Consider the following 20,311-nt stretch of genomic DNA (forward strand, 5'->3'; position numbering starts at 1 on the left):
AGAAGAGACGGGGGAGAAGAGAGGGGAGGAGAGGAGTGGAGAGGGGAGGAGAGGGAGAGAGGAGAGGAGGAGAGGAGAAGAGGAGGGTGTGATCGTCAGTATAACAGCGCTCTGTCCACCGGTAGCTCTGAGTATCCGGTGGCAGCACCAGGTGTGATCCATCATACAGGTGAGGCGGTGAGGGTCTCCCAGCCCACCTGTGTCCACCAGGAACACTCCGTAGTTGTTGTGGAGGTCAGAGCTGTCGGGACACTTCTCCATCCCCCGCTGGTACACCGCGTTGGCCTCGGCAAAGCGCTTCTGTGGGAGAATGGAGAAGACAAGCACCCTTTATCAACCTTATGTCATGATAATACAGTGCCGGGGGACTGTGTGTGTGTGTCTGTCTGTGTGTGTGTGTGTGCATGTATGCATGCGTAGTTTGCGTACGCGTACGTGAGTGCGTGTGTCTGTGTGCCTGTCTGCATGCATCCGTTTGTGTGTATGTAAATGCGCGCGTGTGTGTGTGTGTGTGTGTGTGTGTGTGTGTGTGTGTGTGTGTGTGTGTATGTGTATGTGTGCGTGTGTGTGTGTGTGTGTGTGTGTGTGTGTGTGTGTGTGTGTGTGTGTGTGTGTGTGTGTGTGTGTGTTTGTGTGTGTCTGCACCTGTTCAGCGTACAGCGAGGCAAGGCTGGAGTAGGCGTCGGCAAAGTGCGGGCCGTAGCGGATGGAGTCCTGCAGCAGGAGCTCCGCCTCCTCCTCCTCCCCCCTGGACCTGCACACCATCCTCATCATCACCACTAAGACCAGCACCATCATCATCATCATCATCATCATCACCACTAAGACCAGCACCACCATCTTCATCATCATCATCATCATCATCACCACTAAGACCAGCACCACCATCCTCATCATCATCATCATCATCATCATCATCATCACCACTAAGACCAGCACCATCATCACCATCATCATCATCATCGTCATTGACACAACTAAGACCATCATCTTTATCATCATCATCCCCACTTGTTAGTGAGTGTGTGTGTTAGTGAGTGAGTATATATGTGTGCGTAGGTGTTTGTGTCTACATGCGTGTGTGTGCAAGTGTGTGTTTTTGCGTCTGTGTAAGTATATATATATCCATATACTGCATATATACTAATGTCTGTGTGTGTCTGTGTGTGTGTATGGGTGTATGTCTATGTTTATGTGTCTGTGTCTGTTTGTCTATGTCTCTGTGTGTGTTTCTGTCTGTGTGCGTGTGTGTGCAATGCGTGCGTGTGTGTGTGTGTATGTGTCCACGTGTGTGCGTGCGGTTACTTGAGCAGGTTGGCCAGGTTGAAGAGCGCCCGGTTATGCTGCTGGTTGGTCTTCAGAGCTCTCCTGTAGTAGCGCTCCGCCTCCTCCGGGTGGCGCGTCAGGGTGCCCAGGTTGTTCATCGCACTGGCGTGACGCGGGTACAGCCTAGGGGGAGGGGAGGGGGGAGAGAGGAGAGGGAGGGGAGGAAGGGGAGAGGGAGGGCGGAGATGGAGAAGAGGGAAGAGAGAGAGGGGGGGAGGAGAGGGAGGAGGGAGGGGAGAGGGAGGGGAGAGGGAGGGGAGCGAAGGGCGGAGATGGAGGAGAGGGCGGTAGGAGAGAGGAGAGGTAGGAGAAGGAAGAGCGAGAGGAGAGGGGAAAGAGAGGGAGGAGGGTAGGGAGGAGAGGGTGGAGGGTGGAGGGAGGAGAGGGGAGAGAGGGAGGGGAGAAGAGCGAGAGGGGGGGAGGAGAGGGAGGAGAGGGGGGGAGGGAGGAGAGGGGAGAGAAATATGGGAAAGAGAGGGGGAGAGAAAGATGGGGAAGAGAGGGGGAGAGAGAGAGAGAGAGACAGAGATGGGGAGGAGAGGGGGAGAGAAAGAATGAATTGACTTTAATCGTGTGTTTGTGATTCCCACAGTTTCTCTCCCCCTCTCCACTAGATGGGGCAGCACCATCACTTTTAGTTCTGTATCTTTTCCCGTCTTGAGGATCTCCACTAAGGGCCGCGGTGCGTGAGGCCCGGGAGAGACCTCTCTGAGGCTGAGGGGTTCCGGCGTCCTCCTGCCCCCTCTCCTCCCCCCCCTCCTCATCGACCTCCCCTCTCCTCCCCCCCTCCTCATCCACCCCCCCCTCTCCCCCCGCCCTCCTCCTCCCCTCTCCTCCCCCTCTCTCCTCCTCTGGAGACCAGCTCAGCAGTTCAGACTCACGACCGACAGCTCCGCTCAGACACAAACTCTCCCCCACCAGGGCAGAGGGAATGTAAGTGGCTGCCGTGGCAACCGTCTCTGCATCTCTATGGTAACGCCTTGGCCGGGTGCTTCATCGGTCCGCTCTTTGAGAAAAGACGTCTTTGAAATGAGAGAAGCCAAAATAAGCCCAGGTGGAGGGAGACGGCGGTGGTCTGAGGTGAGTCACCGGCCCCTCAGGTTCTTAAATGTTTAATGTGACCTTTTACTGTGATAGAAGGTGTTATTATCATGATTAGTATTATCTATAGGCCACCCCATCCGCCACTGACACGGTCTATTACAGAAGCCTGCTGCTTTAGTTAAAGAAGCAGGCTTTGTGTATTCTACAGAGAACTTCCCTTTTGTTTGACAACTTTATACAGGAAAAGGAAACACAGACATGTTCATTCCGATGGTACCAGGCGCTTTCAACTGAACAAGTGTTTTTGGTTTTTACCCTTTAAAAGGACACGCTGTCACTTTAACTGATTGAATCGATAGCCGCCCACTTTGTGGTTCAGGTGAACAGAACACGGGCACTGGACTGAACCAACGCCATTACACGCATGATGAGGCCCCACTGTGTGTGTGTGTGTGTGTGTGTGTGTGTGTGTGTGTGTGTGTGTGTGTGTGTGTGTGTGTGTGTGTGTGTGTGTGTGTGTGTGTGTGTGTGTGTGTGTGTGTGTGTGTGTGTGTGTGTGTGTGTGTGTGACTGGTGTTTCTACCAGCTGCGACCCCAGGGGTTCAATCTCTCTGGGTTCGCCTGTTGCAGACCACATACAAACACACAGATGGGGACACACACACACACACATTGTGACACACACACACACACACACACACACACACAGATGGGGAAAACACACACACACACACAACACAGACATGGGGACACATACAACACACACACACACACACACACACACATGGTGACACACACAGACAGATGGGTACCCACACACGCACACATTGACACACACACACACACACACACACGGTTGGACTTCAGTGGGGCAGCAGCGCTCTGGAGTTCCACCAACAAACTCCCACGTCTCTCCATCCCTCCCTCCCTCCCTCCCTCCCTCCCTCCCTCCCTCCCTCCCTCCCTCCCAATAAACCGTCTGCCAAACATCCTGCATTCATTATTGAGTCATTGGCAGCTCTTTAAAGGGTCCTTTAGACCCCCCCCCCCCACGCGCCACCAGTGAGTCTGGGAGTATTACAGAACGCTACAAACCGCCCCTCTGTACCCCAGCCATGAGGACGCACTGGGAGCGTTTGTAAACGCTAAATGGACTGCACTTCTAACGCGCTTCCCCAACCAGTGGCCACTCAAAGCGCTTTCCAACATCGCCCCACATTCACCCGCTCATGTACGCATTCACACGCCGACGGCGGGGTCGGCCGCACAAGGCGACAGCCAGCTCGTCAGGAGCAGTCAGGGTGAGGTGCCTTGCTCAGGGACACTTCGACACCACATGCCGCCCCCGAAAAGCTGTCCCATTGGATTGGATGGGCGCCAGTAGAGACGTAGCTAACGCTGGTCTCAGACTAGCTCCTGGTCTATAGAATGATCCGGAGCGTGCAGCGGTACTCTGTGGAGGGTCAAAGTCAGTCCAGGAGGACGAAGCAGAGGAAGGTCTGCTGTGGGGTGGAGACCGGCTGGTCCCAGGGTGGAGGAGTCCGGGCAGGACTCAAACTACAGACCTCCACCCACCTCGGAGCAGGAGTCAAACTACAGACCTCCACCCACCTCGGAGCAGGAATCAAACTACAGACCTCCACCCACCTCGGAGCAGGAGTCAAACTACAGACCTCCACCCACCTCGGAGCAGGACTCAAACTACAGACCTCCACCCACCTCAGAGCAGGACTCAAACTACAGACCTCCACCCACCTCAGAGCAGGAGTCAAACTACAGACCTCCACCCACCTCAGAGCAGGAGTCAAACTACAGACCTCCACCCACCTCAGAGCAGGAGTCAAACTACAGACCTCCACCCACCTCAGAGCAGGAGTCAAACTACAGACCTCCACCCACCTCAGAGCAGGACTCAAACTACAGACCTCCACCCACCTCAGAGCAGGATTCAAACTACAGACCTCCACCCACCTCGGAGCAGGACTCAAACTACAGACCTCCACCCACCTCAGAGCCCCGGTGTAGGGGAGGAGGAGTCAGGGCAGGAATCAAACTACAGACCGTGAGGCTGTAGACTCGACCCACCTCAGAGCGGTGGTGTAATGGTGGATCGCCTCCTGTTGCCGGCCGCCATCTTTCAGGAAGTTGGCGTAGTTGTAGTGAACCTTCGCGTTGTGAGGAAGAGTCTGGATCCCAGACCTGGACACGAGGAGAGTGATGGTGAATATATTGATCAGGAACATTGGCTAGCAAATATAGCCACAGTGAATATAGGCTAGTGAATAAAGTGATGGTGAATATAGTGATAGAGAATATAGTAAAAGTGAATAGAGTGATAGTGAATATAGGATAGTTAACAGTGAATATAGTGTTAGTGAATAAAGAATAGTGAATATTGAATATAGTGATAGTGAATATAGGATAGCGAATAGTGAATATAGTGAGAGTGAATATAATAATAGTGAATATAGTGATAGTGAATAGTGAAAAAAGTGATAGTGAATATAGGATAGTGAATAGTGAATGTAGATATAGTGAATATAGGATAGGGAATAGTGAATATAGTGAATATAGGATAGTTAATAGTGAATATAGTGATAGTGAATATATGATAGTGAATAGTGAATATAGTGATAGTGAATAGAGTGATAAATAATATAGTAATATTGAATATAGTGATAGTGAATACAGTGATAGTGAATACAGTGATAAAGAATACAGTGATAGTGAATACAGTGATAGTGAATACAGTGATAGTGAATACAGTGATAGTGAATACAGTGATAAAGAATATAGTGATAGTGAATACAGTGATAGTGAATACAGTGATAGTGAATACAGTGATAGTGAATACAGTCATAGTGAATACAGTGATAGTGAATACAGTGATAGTGAATACAGTGATAGTGAATACAGTGATAGTGAATACAGTGATAAAGAATATAGTGATAGTGAATACAGTGATAGTGAATACAGTGATAGTGAATACAGTGATAGTGAATACAGTGATAGTGAATACAGTGATAAAGAATATAGTGATAGTGAATACAGTGATAGTGAATAATGAATACAGTCATATTGAATATAGGCGATAGTGAAGTCCTACAGGTGACCACCATCTGGTCCCCACCTGAAGAGCGCCTCGCGGGACAGCCAGGTGTGGTTCTGGTGGACGGTCTTCAGGGAGAAGAGGAGCAGGAGGAGGAGCAGGGAGAGGCTGAGGGCCGCCGCACCCCCCCGCCCCACCAGGGACCACAGGCGACCCAGACCGTGGACCACCAGGATACAGTAGCCCATACTGGGAGGGGGCGGAGAGGGGAGGGGGAGGGGGAGGAGAGAGACAGAAGATACAGAGAGAGAGAGAGAGAGACAGAAGATACACAGAGTGAGAGAGAGAGAGAGAGAGAGAGAGAGAGAGAGAGAGAGAGAGAGAGAGAGAGAGAGAGAGAGAGAGAGAGAGAGAGAGACGGTGGTGGGGAAGGAGAGAGAGAGAGAGAGAGAGAGAGAGAGAGAGAGAGAGAGAGAGAGAGAGAGAGAGAGAGAGAGAGAGAGAGAGAGAGAGAGAGAGAGAGAGAGAGAGAGAGAGAGAAGATACAGAGAGTGAGAGAAACAGTGGTGGGGAAGGAGAGAGAGAGAGAGGATGGAAGGGACATGTTAATATATTGTTGATTCACGACATCATCGGAAAAAGGTTATATTGTGGTTGTTTGTCATGTGGGATACTGTGATGTCACGCAGACACAGGCACGCACACACACTCGCACACACACACAAACACACACACATACACGCAAACTAAATGCCCACAGTGAACAATTCATTCTCCCTGAAGGCAACTTTCCCCAGTGTGTGTGTGTATGAGGGTGTCTGTGTTACCGCGGGTCATGCTAATCCCGTTGGAACAGATGTGTGTGTAGACTAAGAGGGGGGGGGGGCGTATCTGCTGGCTGCAGACGTGTGGCTGGAGACCAAAGGATTAATGTAGTAATGCTGTGTGAAATGACCCGGGGGCGACCGAGGGGGGGGGGAGAGAGGGAGAGAGAGAGAGAGAGAGAGAGAGAGAGAGAGAGAGAGAGAGAGAGAGAGAGAGAGAGAGAGAGAGAGAGAGAGAGAGAGAGAGAGACTCTGAGATCAGAACAGAAGAGGAATTCTAAAGTGCGGAGGGGATTTCGAGGGAGAATGACATTAAATATTTAACATGTATATTTTATTATAATTGGTTGAATCTTATGATTCAATTTAACTATTTCTGCTTCGTTAATGAAAACTGTATGTACACACACACACACACACACACACACACACACACACACACACACACACACACACACACACACACACACACACACACACACACACACACACACACACACACACACACACACACACACCTGGGCATGTAGAGCACCCTCTCGGCCACGACGAAGCCCACCCTGAAGAAGAGGTTGCTGGCCGGGATGAAGGGGAAGGTGAGGAACAGCATCCCTACCAGGAGCTCCCCACTGGGACGCCTCTGGGGCAGGGAGGGAGGGAGGGAGGGAGGGAGGGAGGGAGGGAGGGAGGGAGGGAGGGGGAGAGGGAGGGAGGGAGAGAGAGAGAGAGAGAGAGAGAGAGAGAGAGAGAGAGAGAGAGAGAGAGAGAGAGAGAGAGAGAGAGAGGGAGAGGGAGAGGGAGAGAGAGAGAGAGAGAGAGAGAGAGAGAGAGAGAGAGAGAGAGAGAGAGAGAATTAAAGCCACCGTTTTTTTTTCTGACACGTGCAGCCGGCATCTCATGCAATGTTTTATTAATCAATAATACAATAATCTAATGACATGTTTTTAATTAACCGTCTTCGAACCGCATATGAGGATACACAAACACAGTCTGAACCTATCTATTCCTCTCCTGTTATGATGCCGTCAACAACACAGGGCCTTAATTAATTAGAGCCTAATTAATCAATCAAACCCAGAGGCTCCGTTCTGCGCCCTGGGAGTTGTGGGCTGTTCATTAGGCCCCCCCCCATTAGGACAAACATCGAGATGATGAATAAAACGCAGAATAACAGAATGCATTCTATAATGTTATCCTTTATATCCAATTACATATATTTTATACATAGAATTACAGAGTTGGTTCTACACTATAGAATGACAGTATATGTTCTATACTGTTATATATTCTATATATTCTATATTATAGAATAACAGTATAACTTATATACCATAGAATAACAGTATAGATCTATACTACACAACAACATATCACCTTCTACAATGTAGAACAACGGTATTTCTTCTTAATTGTAGAACAACAGTATAAATCGATACAATAGAATAACAGTATAGAATGACAGTATAGAACTATACTATAGAATGACAGTGCAGCTTTTATTCTGACCGTCTAGAACGACAGTATAGATCTATACACTATAGAAGGGCCCACCTGCAGAGAGGAGGCGCAGTGGCGGCAGAGTGCCAGCAGTACCGCCCCCAGCAGCAGGGTGGCGCCGTTGCGTGCGTCCCCCAGCGTCTCCACCAGGGGGATGCTGCCCACCTGCCAGTCGTAGCACAACACCACCGGGGCCAATAGGAGCCAGGCGTTGAAGGCCAACAGGTAGGAATAGGTGAGGAACCTGCAAGGTGGGCGGGATTAGATCCAGTACGTCCAATCACAGAGAAGCTGGGTGCGGCGCTGTTGTGGAAGTAGGCTGAGAGGTGTTCATGAAATGTATTGCAGATCTTGTCCACCGCTACGCAATATCAGGTCTCCTACATCCTATGAGCTGTAAACCAGTTAAAACCAGGTAACTGAACGTCCCTCCCTTTAAGGCCCGCCCTCTCTCTCTATCTACTCCCATGTAACTGAAGTCCCGCCCACTCTGTCTCCTCTAAATCATGTAACTGAAGGTCCCGCCTTCTCTCACTCCTCTAAACCATGTAACTGAACGTCCCGCCCTCTCTATCCCCTCTTAACCCATGTAACTGAAGTCCCGCCCTCTCCATCCCCTCTTAACCCATGTAACTGAAGTCCCGCCCTCTCTCCCAACCCATGTAACTGAAGTCCCGCCCTCTCTCCAATCCTAACCCCAGTAACTGAAGTCCCGCCCTCTCTCTCCCCTCTTATCCATGTAACAGACGTCCCGACCCCTTTCTCCCAATCTACTCCCATGTAACTGAAAGTCCCGCCCTCTCTCTCCTAACTTAACCAATGGGACTGAAGTTCCGCCCTCGCTCTCCCTAAAGCTTAAGGAGAGAGTGGCCGGGATTTCAGCTCCATGGTTTAGAGTCTAAACCACGGAACTTAAATCTCTCTCTTCTAAACCATGAAGATCACACTTATTGATCTGAATAATAGAACGGCTGATCTAAGGAGCTGAACACGGGGTAAGCAAGGTTAACCGACTAATGATCAGGAAACAGGATGTTAGTCCTGTTATTCAACCTCAACAGAGTTTAAATTTAGAAGAACATTTAGAAGAACCATTGATCATCATGAACAATCATCAATACTGATCATTCTGTGGCCTGTGAACAAACATCAGAAGAGAGCTGTGCAGAGGTGTGAAGGGGATGTACACACACACACACACACACACACACACACACACACACACACACACACACACACCGTATGCATAAACAAACACACACACACACACACACACACACACATGGATATGCACACAAACGCACACGCACTTATACTTAAACAAACGCAGTTGCACACACCAAAACACACATACACCTGCTGCATAGGCATGCACGTGCGCAACTGTGCATGCACGCAGGCAAAAACGCATTCTTACACACACATACACAGCAGGCCGCCTGAGGCCGCTGGCAGAAGATGTTCCACCGGCTGCCAGCACACACAAACACACACTACACACACACACACACACACACACACACACACACACACACACACACACACACACACACACACACACACACACACACACACACACACACACACACACACACACACACACACACACAGCTATATATACTAGGCAGATGTTACTACTGGTGGGTTGAGGAGAGGAATATCAATGCTTCCCCGAGACAGTCAGCTCATCTGCTATGTATGAGGTGTGTGTGTGTGTGTGTGTGTGTGTGTGTGTGTGTGTGTGTGTGTGTGTGTGTGTGTGTGTGTGTGTGTGTGTGTGTGTGTGTGTGTGTGTGTGTGTGTGTGTGTGTGTAGCATGCTGGGCAGCAACAACTGAATATATTAATAGTCGATTAAACAAGTATCTTTTACTAATCCATTAAACCTAGTCTAGACTATATAACGTCATAAATAATAGCAATTTCCATTCAAAGAGTTCAAAGTAATGTCTTCAATGTGCTTCATCTGACAAGAGATCAGGAGAAACGAGATTATTCTTTTTTTAAAGATCCATGAAGACTGTGTGAAGACTCCATGAACCAAAAATTAGAATTTAACTGTCAAATTAAGCAGACAATGTGTTATTTGTTCTTGATAAAGGATTAAGTGACTTTTTATTCTAGATTTTTTTGCAGATTGACTAATCATTAGCCCAAGCTTGATGAGCCCACGAGTGAGTGAGTGAGTGAGTGATCGAGTGATCGAGTGAGTGAGTGAGTGAGTGAGTGAGTGAGTGAGTGAGTGAGTGAGTGAGTGAGTGAGTGAGTGAGCGAGCGAGCGAGTGAGTGCGTGAGTGAGCAGTCGCACCCACCTGGTGAGCAGGTACGGGCAGAAGGACGCGGGGTTGTCCTGCTCAGAGAACAGGGGCATGGAGCCGCCCATCAGCCACAGCCGCACCGACATGATGAGCGCCACCTTGAGGCCGGAGGACCAAACACAGTCAGGGTCTGACTCAGACATTTGGCCCACACAGACCTCCACACCAACACGTTTGTGGTTATTTTTGGGGGGTTATATTTCCGACGGCTGAACGTATCGTTGTGTGTTGTGTGAGGAGAGTGAACTCACGTATCCGGAGACCAGGCCGGCCCGCTTGAGCAGAGGACTGCAGAACCCAACCAGCTCTCTGAGGCTGGGCCCGGAGCGACGCCTAGAACACAACACAGAACCTGTTAGAACCAGAGAGAACCCAACCAGCTCTCTGAGGCTGGGCCCGGAGCGACGCCTAGAACACAACACAGAACCTGTTAGAACCAGAGAGAACCCAACCGGCTCTCTGAGGCTGGGCCCGGAGCGACACCTAGAACACAACACAGAACCTGTTAGAACCAGAGAGAACCCGACCGGCTCTCTGAGGCTGGGCCCGGAGCGACGCCTAGAACACAACACAGAACCTGTTAGAACCAGAATCAGAGAGAACCAGAACCAAAGAGAACCACAACCTGTTAGAACCATAACCAGAACCGGTTAGAACCAGAAGGAGTGAGAACCATAACCAGCTAGAACCACAACCTGTTGGAACCACAACCAGTCCCAACCTGAGAACACCACCTGTACACATGCTAACATGCAACAGGCCGAATGCATCAGAGCAGTCAGAAGCTAATTGTGTTGTTTTCATCCGTTCCGCCACAAAAAGAATCAACAACTCTCTTAAAGCCTTCATCAATAAACCAATCAATGTGATGATCGGAGTGTCTCAAAGCCACCCATACATCATCCTAACTGAAAACAACGCAGAAGAGGAGGAGGAGAGGAGAGGAGGGGGGGAGAGGAGGAGAGGAGAGGAGGGGGGGAGAGGACGAGAGGAGAGGAGGGGGGGGAGGAGGAGAGGAGAGGAGGGGGGGGGAGGAGGAGAGGAGGAGAGGAGAGGAGGGGGGGAGAGGAGGAGAGGAGAGGAGGGGGGGAGAGGAGGAGAGGAGAGGAGGGGGGGAGAGGAGGAGAGGAGAGGAGGGGGGGGAGGAGGAGAGGAGAGGAGGGGGGGAGAGGAGGAGAGGAGAGGAGGGGGGGGAGGAGGAGAGGAGAGGAGGGGGGGGAGGAGGAGCGGGGGGGGAGCAGCAGAACACGACGTGACGTCCAGAAGGTCACCCAGAGAAGAGACTCGGGAGAGCCGAATATCGACTGTGAGACGGGGGATCCACTGGGGTGAGCACTCAGGGGGGGGGCGGGAGAGAGAATGGAGAAGGAGTGAGTCTCGCGTCTGATGGATGAGCCCACCCAGAGAATCAGACACTGAGGGCTCAGCTCTCCCGGGAACGACTGCCCCAGCGCTGGTTTTATCGAGACTGGGGGAAGTTTCACTAGCACCGGGGTGTTCTTCTGATTAGAGGAGAGGAAGAGGAAGAGGAAGAGGAAGAGGAGAGGAGAGAAGAGAGAGACAGACAGGGACAAAGCAAGAACAGAGAGGGAGAGAGAGAGGGAGAGAGAGAGGCAGCGAGAGAGGGGAAAGAACGAGATAGTGTGAGAGAGAGAGAAAGCAAGAGGGAGAGAGAGAGAGCGAGAGCGGGAACGGAGAGGGAGAGAGAGTGGGAGAGAGGAAAGAAATAGATAGTGAGAGAGAGAGAGAAACAAAGAGACAGGCAGGGAGGTGGGGGGGGATCATTTGTATTCCAAAGATAAAGTGAAGGCCCTGGGATCCAAACTTTCCCAAAGTCTGTTCTCACAGAATACAAATCAGGGTAAGTTTGGCGTTGGGACTGTATAAACACACTATGGTGTTATAAAGGTATAGTGACAATAGAAACACAGTCGATGTGTTATTGAAGTCATCTACTGTGGGGTCCTTCTGGGACAACTGAATTACTAAGCTGCAGAATTTATTCTAGTTAATGTGTGTGTGTGTGTGTGTGTGTGTGTGTGTGTGTGTGTGTGTGTGTGTGTGTGTGTGTGTGTGTGTGTGTGTGTGTGTGTGTGTGTGTGTGTGGGTGTCTGTTTGACTCAGTATGTTAATGTATGCGTGCTGAGTATGTGTTTCTAATCTTTGTGTGTGTGTGTGTGTGTGTGTGTGTGTGTGTGTGTGTGTGTGTGTGTGTGTGTGTGTGTGTGTGTGTGTGTGTGTGTGTGTGTGTGTGTGTGTGTGTGTGTGTGTGTGTGTGGTAGAGCAGTGGATGAAAGGGAGTTAGCGAAAGCGAGAGCATGCTACAAAGACAGAGAGAGAGAGAGAGAGAGAGAGAGAGAGAGGGAGAGGGAGAGAGCAAGAGAGAGAGAGCAAGAGAGAGAGAGCGAGAGCGAGAGCGAGAGAGAGAGAGAGAGAGGGAGAGAGCGAGGTTAGTCCCAGACTCTGCCCCCGACACGGTTGAGATGACATCGAAACTGTAAACATACACACACACACACACGCACACACGCACACACACACTCAGGTATGCAGGGGTCCTACACTGCGTGGGTCTCAACTTGGTCCGAGGGAACATTGGAGAGGAGCGCCCAATCACGGGCCGGCGTGGTGATTTCCCATGACAACTGTGACCGTAGCGACGGAGCGGGTGAATAAAGGGGGGAGGGGGAAGGGGAGGTAAAGGGAGACGGGCCGATTGTTCTGAAGGAGTCTCACCCTCTGCACTGGGACACTAATCCAGATGAATCACTCTGGACTCACTAAACTCTCACTATCAGTGACAGACACTTCTATTCTGTTGGTAACATTGGTTTAACTTTAGACCAATCACGTCACAGGAGGCGGGGTCTGTCAGCTATTATCAAACTCAAACTCCAGCAACAGTAAAGAAGACACAACAGAAGACACAAAAGTGCCCGTAAAGTAAATGTTTGTAGAAATACACGCATTAAGATCCCTTCTGGGATATTCATCAACTCATACATATGAGTTTGCTTCAGTCAGATATCTCCGTAACGTAACAGGAAACTAGGCTGTGTTGTTAGAGTGTGTGTGTGTTATTAAATTTGAGTGTGTGTTGTTAGAATGTATTGTTAGTGTTTGTGGTTAGAGTGTGTTGTTGAAGTGTGTGTGTGTGTGTGTTGTTAAAGAGTGCTTGTGTGTGTTGTTAGAGTATTCTATTGTGTGTGTGTTCTAAGTGTGTTAGTGTGTATGTGTGTGTGTGTGTGTGTGTGTGTGTGTGTGTGTGTGTGTGTGTGTGTGTGTGTGTGTGTGTGTGTGTGTGTGTGTGTGTGTGTGTGTGTGTGTGTGTATGCGTGTGTGTGTGTGTGTGTGTGTGTGTGTTGTGTTCAGCTAGTCGTCGTGTGTCTCCATGTCATCAGTAGATCTCGCTGTCAGGGCGCACCTAGCGATATTACTCTTCATCAGAAAAACAAAACCAATACCATTTCAGTTCCTTTTTCATCTCCGGACCCGGAAGTCCACGTCAGGGTGTCAGGGGCCCGGCCACACCCAGACCTCCCAGGACCACCAGAATGGGGGCCTCTTTGTGAGCTCCTTGGCCCCTACCTCGCTTCTATCGTTGTTTATTCCAGAAGACGTAACAACGCGGCAGTACTGCTACGTGTTGGAAAAACGAAACGGGAACAGCCGTGTTTCCGTGTGAGTTATTCCTTCAGATGATCAACGAGGCGTCCCCAGACCGCCACAGACCCTCCTGGTCGAGCCTGATGAAACCCTATGGGTGGCGCAGTTCTTCATCATGCCTCAGCAAACTGTTTGCTCTCAGACTAAACCCCTGGTGCTATGGGAGGCTGGTGAAGAGGAAAACATGCCCATGGGCCCGCACGCAGTCCTGCATGTGCTGAGAACGAACACGCAAAACCCAGCAGACGCCCTCCCCATGAAGGGAGACATGGACTGCCGGAGTATCAAGGCTTTACTCCCAGAAAAACGCTACTGACAGTCAATCACACACACAGACACACACAGACACACACACGCCTCACAGAGCCTGCTGGGTCTTCACCGGGCGCATGGAAACATACAACGTTAACTCCAGATCTGCTTCAGCGTCAACGCTGCAGGCGTCGCACAGAAGCACGCACACGCAGGTTCCAACCCTGCGGCCTTCTGGGATGACCCTGAATTACCCCGAACCCCCTAAATCATCCCCGCCACACCTCTATAACTCAGGTGAACACCGCTCAGAGCGTCGGCAGCGGCTTAGCGCAGGGCGACGGCAGCGGCTTCACACCGAGCTACGGTAACGGCTTCCCCCGGAAGCTCTGGTCTACACACGAGCACTTACAGCGTGCACACACACACACACACACACACACACACACACACACACACACACACACACACACACACACACACACACACACACACACACACACACACACACACAGTAACCTCATTAAACCAGGATAGTACAAGCACACACACACAATTACGTCTTAATAAACATCTCGGAGGGGGGTGGGGGAGTAGAGAGAGGGCGTGGGGAGATGAAGACGTTCATGTTCATTGCTTATTAGACACGTCAGCGAGAAACACACAGGAACCCCCCGAGAGAGAGAGAGAGAGAGAGAGAGAGAGAGAGAGAGAGAGAGAGAGAGAGAGAGAGAGAGAGAGAGAGAGAGAGAGAGAGAGAGAGAGACCGAGGGAGAGAGAGCGAGAGACCGAGAGAGACAGAACCTGTGTGTATGATAAAGATTGAGAGTCATGTGTTTAGGAAGCTGTCTGCTGATGGCTTTGGGCAGTGTTTCTGATGATGGCCTGTGAACCAAAATGGGCCGTGACCCAGTTGGGGGGGGGGTCGACGGCCGACCACGCTACAGAACACTGTGCACCAAGCCAGCCACCAGACAGCATCCTAAACACATGACTCTCTCTTTCTCTCTATCTCACAGGTTCTTGTATTCTCTTTCTCCCTCTCTCTCGCTCTCACCCTCCCTCCCTCCCGGCCTCTCCTCTGCCCTGAATAGTCAGGACCTCCCTGAGGTTCAAGAGGATTCAGTCAGACGTGAATGTGTTTATCTGCCCCCCCCCCATCCCTCCCTGCCTCCCCTGCCTCTTCTCCTCCCCTGAGGAGTCGGGAGCTCCCTCAGGTTTGAGAGGCTTCAGTCAGACTCCAATGTGTTCATCTGCCTCGCCTCTCTCCGGTCGTGTTTATAGAAGGGTAGTACGATACGCAGTACAATAGAGTCAGAGATACAAATACACTCGCTCAGAAACCTATTCATCACGTCTCTGTTAGGAGGTTGTGTATCGTTTCAGCTCTCAACAAGGTTCAATGGGGGGGGGGGGGGGGGGGGGGGGAGGAGAGAGAGAGAGAGAGAGAGAGAGAGAGAGAGAGAGAGAGAGAGAGAGAGAGAGAGAGACAGACAGACAGACAGACAGACAGACAGACAGACAGACAGACAGACAGACAGACAGACAGCGAGAGAGAGAGATGGGTAGAACAGTGTGTTGTGTTCCTTTGAGAGACAGTAAAAGGGGCACAGTGAAAGAGTGAAAGAGACACCGTGATAGAGAGACAGTGATAGAAAGAGGGAGCTCAAACAAAGAGGGCTATGTTTCCTGGGTGTCCGGTTTACAGGAATGACCGGATTAGACCCAACGTCTCCGACGACACACACACACACCTGAGACAGGTACACCCAGTCACACACACACACACACCGAACGCCGAACCCGGTACACACACTCGAACACCAACTCAACCCGCTCCGTACCAAGTTCACCACGACAACAGAGCAGTGTAGGAGGAGGCGGTTCAGACCGGGGCGGGACCAGGACAGAGGGGCGTGGCGGTCTTACAGGAGGAGGAGGGGCTTGTGGCAGAGCTCCAGGGCGTCGTACAGGACGCAGACCCCGAACACGGTGACCCCGGTCTCCTTGATCAGCATGGCACAGGTGCCCAGGAACAGGCTGGCGCCCAGGGCCCAGGGGGACTCGGTGCATGGCACGGAGCCCTCCGACGGGACCGCGCCCACACACCTGGAGGGAGGGAGGGGGGTGGGAGAGGGAGAGGGAGAGGGAAATAAGGAAATAAGGAGGGAGAGAGGGCGAGAGAGAGAGGGAGAGGGAGAGGGAGAGGGAGAGAGAGAGAGAGAGAGAGAGAGAGAGAGAGAGAGAGAGAGAGAGAGAGAGAGAGAAATAAGGAGAGAGAGAGGGCGAGACAGAGAGAGAGGGAGAGTGAGAGAGGGAAAGAGGAGACGGAGAGGGGGAGAGAGAGATTCACTCCATTACCTCAACCGGTCTAGTTTAGCCGTCCTTTATATTTCCCTTCCTTTTCCATTGTTACACTGCATCGGCAATGTAAACGTTTATTTTCCATGCCACACACAATATTGTGCGTGCGTGCGTCTGTATGTGTGCCTGTGTGCCGGTGCGTGTGTGTGTGTTTGTGTGTGTGTATGTGTGCGTCTCTGTGCACGTGTGAGCCTCCCCAGAACACCAGCCGCCAGGCTTGAGGTGGTGCATACATTTCCATACAGAGCGTTCCTTCAAAGGAGCTCGACTAAAAGGATTCAGCAGCAGAAAAGGACGAAGACAGAGGGTGAGAGGGAAGACCTCCAGTATGTGAATCATTAGCAGACGATGTAAAACAACACGCACGCACAACCTCCGGACGGGAGGGACGCACATGAAAGAGAAAGAGAGAAAGAGAGAGAAAGACAAAGAGAGATGAATGGAGACCAGGAGAAAAAGAAGAGAAGGACACAGCATGGGTGATGAAGGACAGGGAGTAAATAGGAGAGGAGGACAATGAAGCAAGAGAGAGCGAGACATCGAGAAAGACAGAGAGAGAGACAGAGACACAGTGAAAGAGAGAGACAGAGACACAGTGAAAGAGAGAGACAGAGACACAGTGAAAGAGGGAGACGGAGAGACAGAGCGAGAGCGAGAGACACAGTGAAAGAGAGAGACAGAGACACAGTGAAAGAGGGAGACGGAGAGAGACAGAGCGAGAGAGAGAGAGAGCGAGAGAGAGACAGAGACACAGTGAAAGAGGGAGACGGAGAGAGACAGAGCGAGAGAGAGAGAGACAGAGCGAGAGAGAGACAGAGACACAGTGAAAGAGGGAGACGGAGAGAGACAGAGCGAGAGAGAGAGAGACAGAGCGAGAGAGAGAGCGAGAGCGAGAGCGAGAGCGAGAGAGAAAGAGCAATGGGTAGAATATTGTATCGTGTTTCTGCAGTGTTCATTAACAATAATTAATTAGTTGATTCACTTTAATTGGTGTCTCGGCCATTACGGAAAAGTCACACACACTGGCGCCTCAAATGTCCCTTTAATCCTGTCTCGATTCAAGCAATCAGAGGAGTGTTTGTGCACGTGCGTGTGCATGTGGCATCATCTTACCTAATATAGGAGAGAAACGTCAACAGGAACAGCAGGCACGCCAGGACATCTGCTCTGCCCACGATACCGGACACCTGCACACACACACACACACACACACACGCACACGCACACGCACACACACACGTGAGTGACAGTTTGCTAGGTAACGGTGGTAGGCACAACAAAACTTTGTGTTCAACCTTGTGCTGTGTGTGTGTGTGTGTGTGTGTGTGTGTGTGTGTGTGTGTGTGTGTGTGTGTGTGTGTGTGTGTGTGTGTGTGTGTGTGTGTGTGTGTGTGTGTGTGTGTGTGTGTGTGTGTGTGTGTGCGCAGGTATAGCACTTGTAGACATTTTGGTGAGAAAGAGACGGAGACAGAGAGAGACAGAGAGAGACAAAGAGAGAGACCGAGAGCGAGGAAGACACAAGGGGGTTAAAACTCACACTTCGCCCTTCACTTAAAACAAAACTGATCTTTTAATCTACTAGCTATGTTTATACCAGCTAATTAATCATTCTGTAGGGGTTTATGTGTGTGTGTGTGTGTGTGTGTGTGTGTGTGTGTGTGTGTGTGTGTGTGTGTGTGTGTGTGTGTGTGTGTGTGTGTGTGTGTGTGTGCGTGCGTGCATCATTCCTTCTGACTCCTTTTTTTCATTCATTAAATATTTATGTTTTGCACACACACACACACACACACACACACACACACACACACACACACACACACACACACACACACACACACACACACACACACACACACACACACAGATCAAAGCCTCCTCTTCTGCTCTCCTGGGTGGAGGAGGAGGAGGTGCAGACTCAGGAGTGTATGCACGGCCCTGCCTGCATGCTAACCGGCTCCCCCCGGGAGGAGTTAACCACGGTCACAGTTAGTTAACCTCAGTCGCAGTTAGTTAACCAGCCACAAAGTTAGTTAACCGCAGTGACACAGTTAGTTAACCAGTGACACAGTTAGTTAACCGCAGTCACACAGTTAGTTAACCAGTCACAGTTAGTTAACCAGTCACACAGTTAGTTAACCAGTCACACTGAGAACGGTTAGTTTACAAAAGGTATAGAGGGAAGAAGTCATTTACATTCTTTCCCTTTGCCAGTGTCTCCGTCTCTCTCTATCCATCTGTCCCTCTCTCTCATGAGCGTCTTTCTCTCTCTCTCTCTCTCTCTCTCTCCCTCTCTCATGAGCGCCTCTCTCTCTCTGACCAATTACATGATTTAGCAGGAATTTTTGTGCAGCTGCGTCTACTAAATCTAGCCCACAGACACAAAACACACACACACACACACACACACACACACACACACACACACACACACACACACACACACACACACACACACACACACACACACACACACACACACACACACACACACACACACACACACACACGTTTATGCAGTCATGCCGACACCTCAGGCAGACTCAGAAGTTTGGATTTTGTATCTCTGGTGTCTGGTGTGTTTGTGTGTGTGTGTGTGTGTGTGTGTCTGTCTTTCTGTGTGTGTGTGTTCCTGGCAGTGTGTGTGAGTGTGTCTATCTGGCTGTCTTTGTGTGTGTGTACGCATATGTTTGAGTTTAGTAGGATCAACAAAGCCCTGTATATCGACCGTCCGAGGAGAGGAGAGGAGAGGAGGTGAGGAGGAGAGGAGAGGAGGGGATATGAGGAGAGAGGAGAGGAGAGGAGAGGAGAGGAGAGGAGAGGAGAGGAGAGGAGGAGAGGAGGAGAGGAGGAGGGGAGATGAGGAGAGAGGAGAGACAAGAGAAGAGGAGTTGAAGAATAGACAATTTTCAGGTCTGAGGGATGATAATCATCGACTGGTTTACAAACAGTGTTATGCGATTTCAGATCCGATTGCACGGGCAAATCCCACTCCAACGAGATTAAGCGTGGAACCGGAGGCAGACAGCGGCGGTGAAAACAACTAAAAACATTTTAATCAGGAGCTCCACAGACGCGATCCGAGGCCGACGCCAGCGCACACAGCATCCATCTTATGGCGTCCGGGCGAACTGCTAATGAACACTCCAGTAGATGTTCTCTGGACTGTGTTTCCCCCTGAACCCGCCGCTTTAATCTGTGAACACACACACACAGCTCTGAGCTCTGGACGCTGGGCCGGCCGTTTGGCCTTCAGCCAGCTCACGGAGGTCAGCGCCAACGGAGCCAAGAGTTCTGGGGCGTTACGTCATGGTGGGGGGGGTTGGGACGTTTACACCGTCGTCCCGGGGACGGAGAGTGAGAGATTCGACATGGAACACGGGCTACACCCGACATAAACGCCCCCGGGTCGTCCGTGTTTAAACTCAGACGACGTTTTGGAATTGAGGAACGGAGAAGGCCGCGGGTGTTCAGACTGTAATGGTTGAAATCGTTTGAACCCCGGGCGCAGCCTCATGGTGCCGAGCCCTAGCGGTTTCGCTATGCCCGGGCTAGCCACAACTCTAGGCCGCGCCACAACGCCCGCCTACAGAGGAACACCTCCTCATGTGTTCACCTCCTCATGTGTTCAGCACTCATCATGTGTTCACCGCTCCTCATTTGTTCACCGCTACAGTTCCCCTCCTCATGTGTTCACCACTCATCATGTGTTCACCGCTCATCATGTATTCACCACTCATCATGTGTTCACCGCTCCTCATTTGTTCACCGCTACAGTTCCCCTCCTCATGTGTTCACCACTCATCATGTATTCACCACGCATCATGTGTTCACCACTCATCATGTGTTCACCTCATCAAGTATTCACCACTCATCATGTATTCACCACTCATCATGTGTTCACCACTCATCATGTGTTCACCTCATCATGTATTCACCACTCATCATGTGTTCACCACTCATCATGTGTTCACC

At 50.8% G+C, this 20,311-nt stretch overlaps 1 protein-coding gene across 1 annotated transcript in view; it reads right to left on the reverse strand.

The window, feature by feature from the left end:
- tmtc1 (transmembrane O-mannosyltransferase targeting cadherins 1) overlaps window positions 1–20,311 on the reverse strand; it is a 35,147-nt gene that overhangs the window by 4,977 nt on the left and 9,859 nt on the right. Inside the window, exons 3-13 of the mRNA XM_030354711.1 lie at window positions 17,453–17,526; window positions 15,905–16,084; window positions 10,309–10,390; window positions 10,052–10,155; window positions 7,795–7,984; window positions 6,762–6,883; window positions 5,501–5,668; window positions 4,456–4,569; window positions 1,306–1,449; window positions 646–754; window positions 198–300 (exon numbers count right to left, since the gene is read on the reverse strand). Coding sequence (XP_030210571.1) covers window positions 198–300; window positions 646–754; window positions 1,306–1,449; window positions 4,456–4,569; window positions 5,501–5,668; window positions 6,762–6,883; window positions 7,795–7,984; window positions 10,052–10,155; window positions 10,309–10,390; window positions 15,905–16,084; window positions 17,453–17,526 — 1,390 coding nt within the window. The remainder of the gene's footprint in view (window positions 1–197; window positions 301–645; window positions 755–1,305; window positions 1,450–4,455; window positions 4,570–5,500; window positions 5,669–6,761; window positions 6,884–7,794; window positions 7,985–10,051; window positions 10,156–10,308; window positions 10,391–15,904; window positions 16,085–17,452; window positions 17,527–20,311) is intronic.

This window comes from Gadus morhua, chromosome 4 (genome assembly GCF_902167405.1).
Source record: "Gadus morhua chromosome 4, gadMor3.0, whole genome shotgun sequence".
Classification (NCBI taxonomy): Eukaryota; Metazoa; Chordata; class Actinopteri; order Gadiformes; family Gadidae; genus Gadus; species Gadus morhua.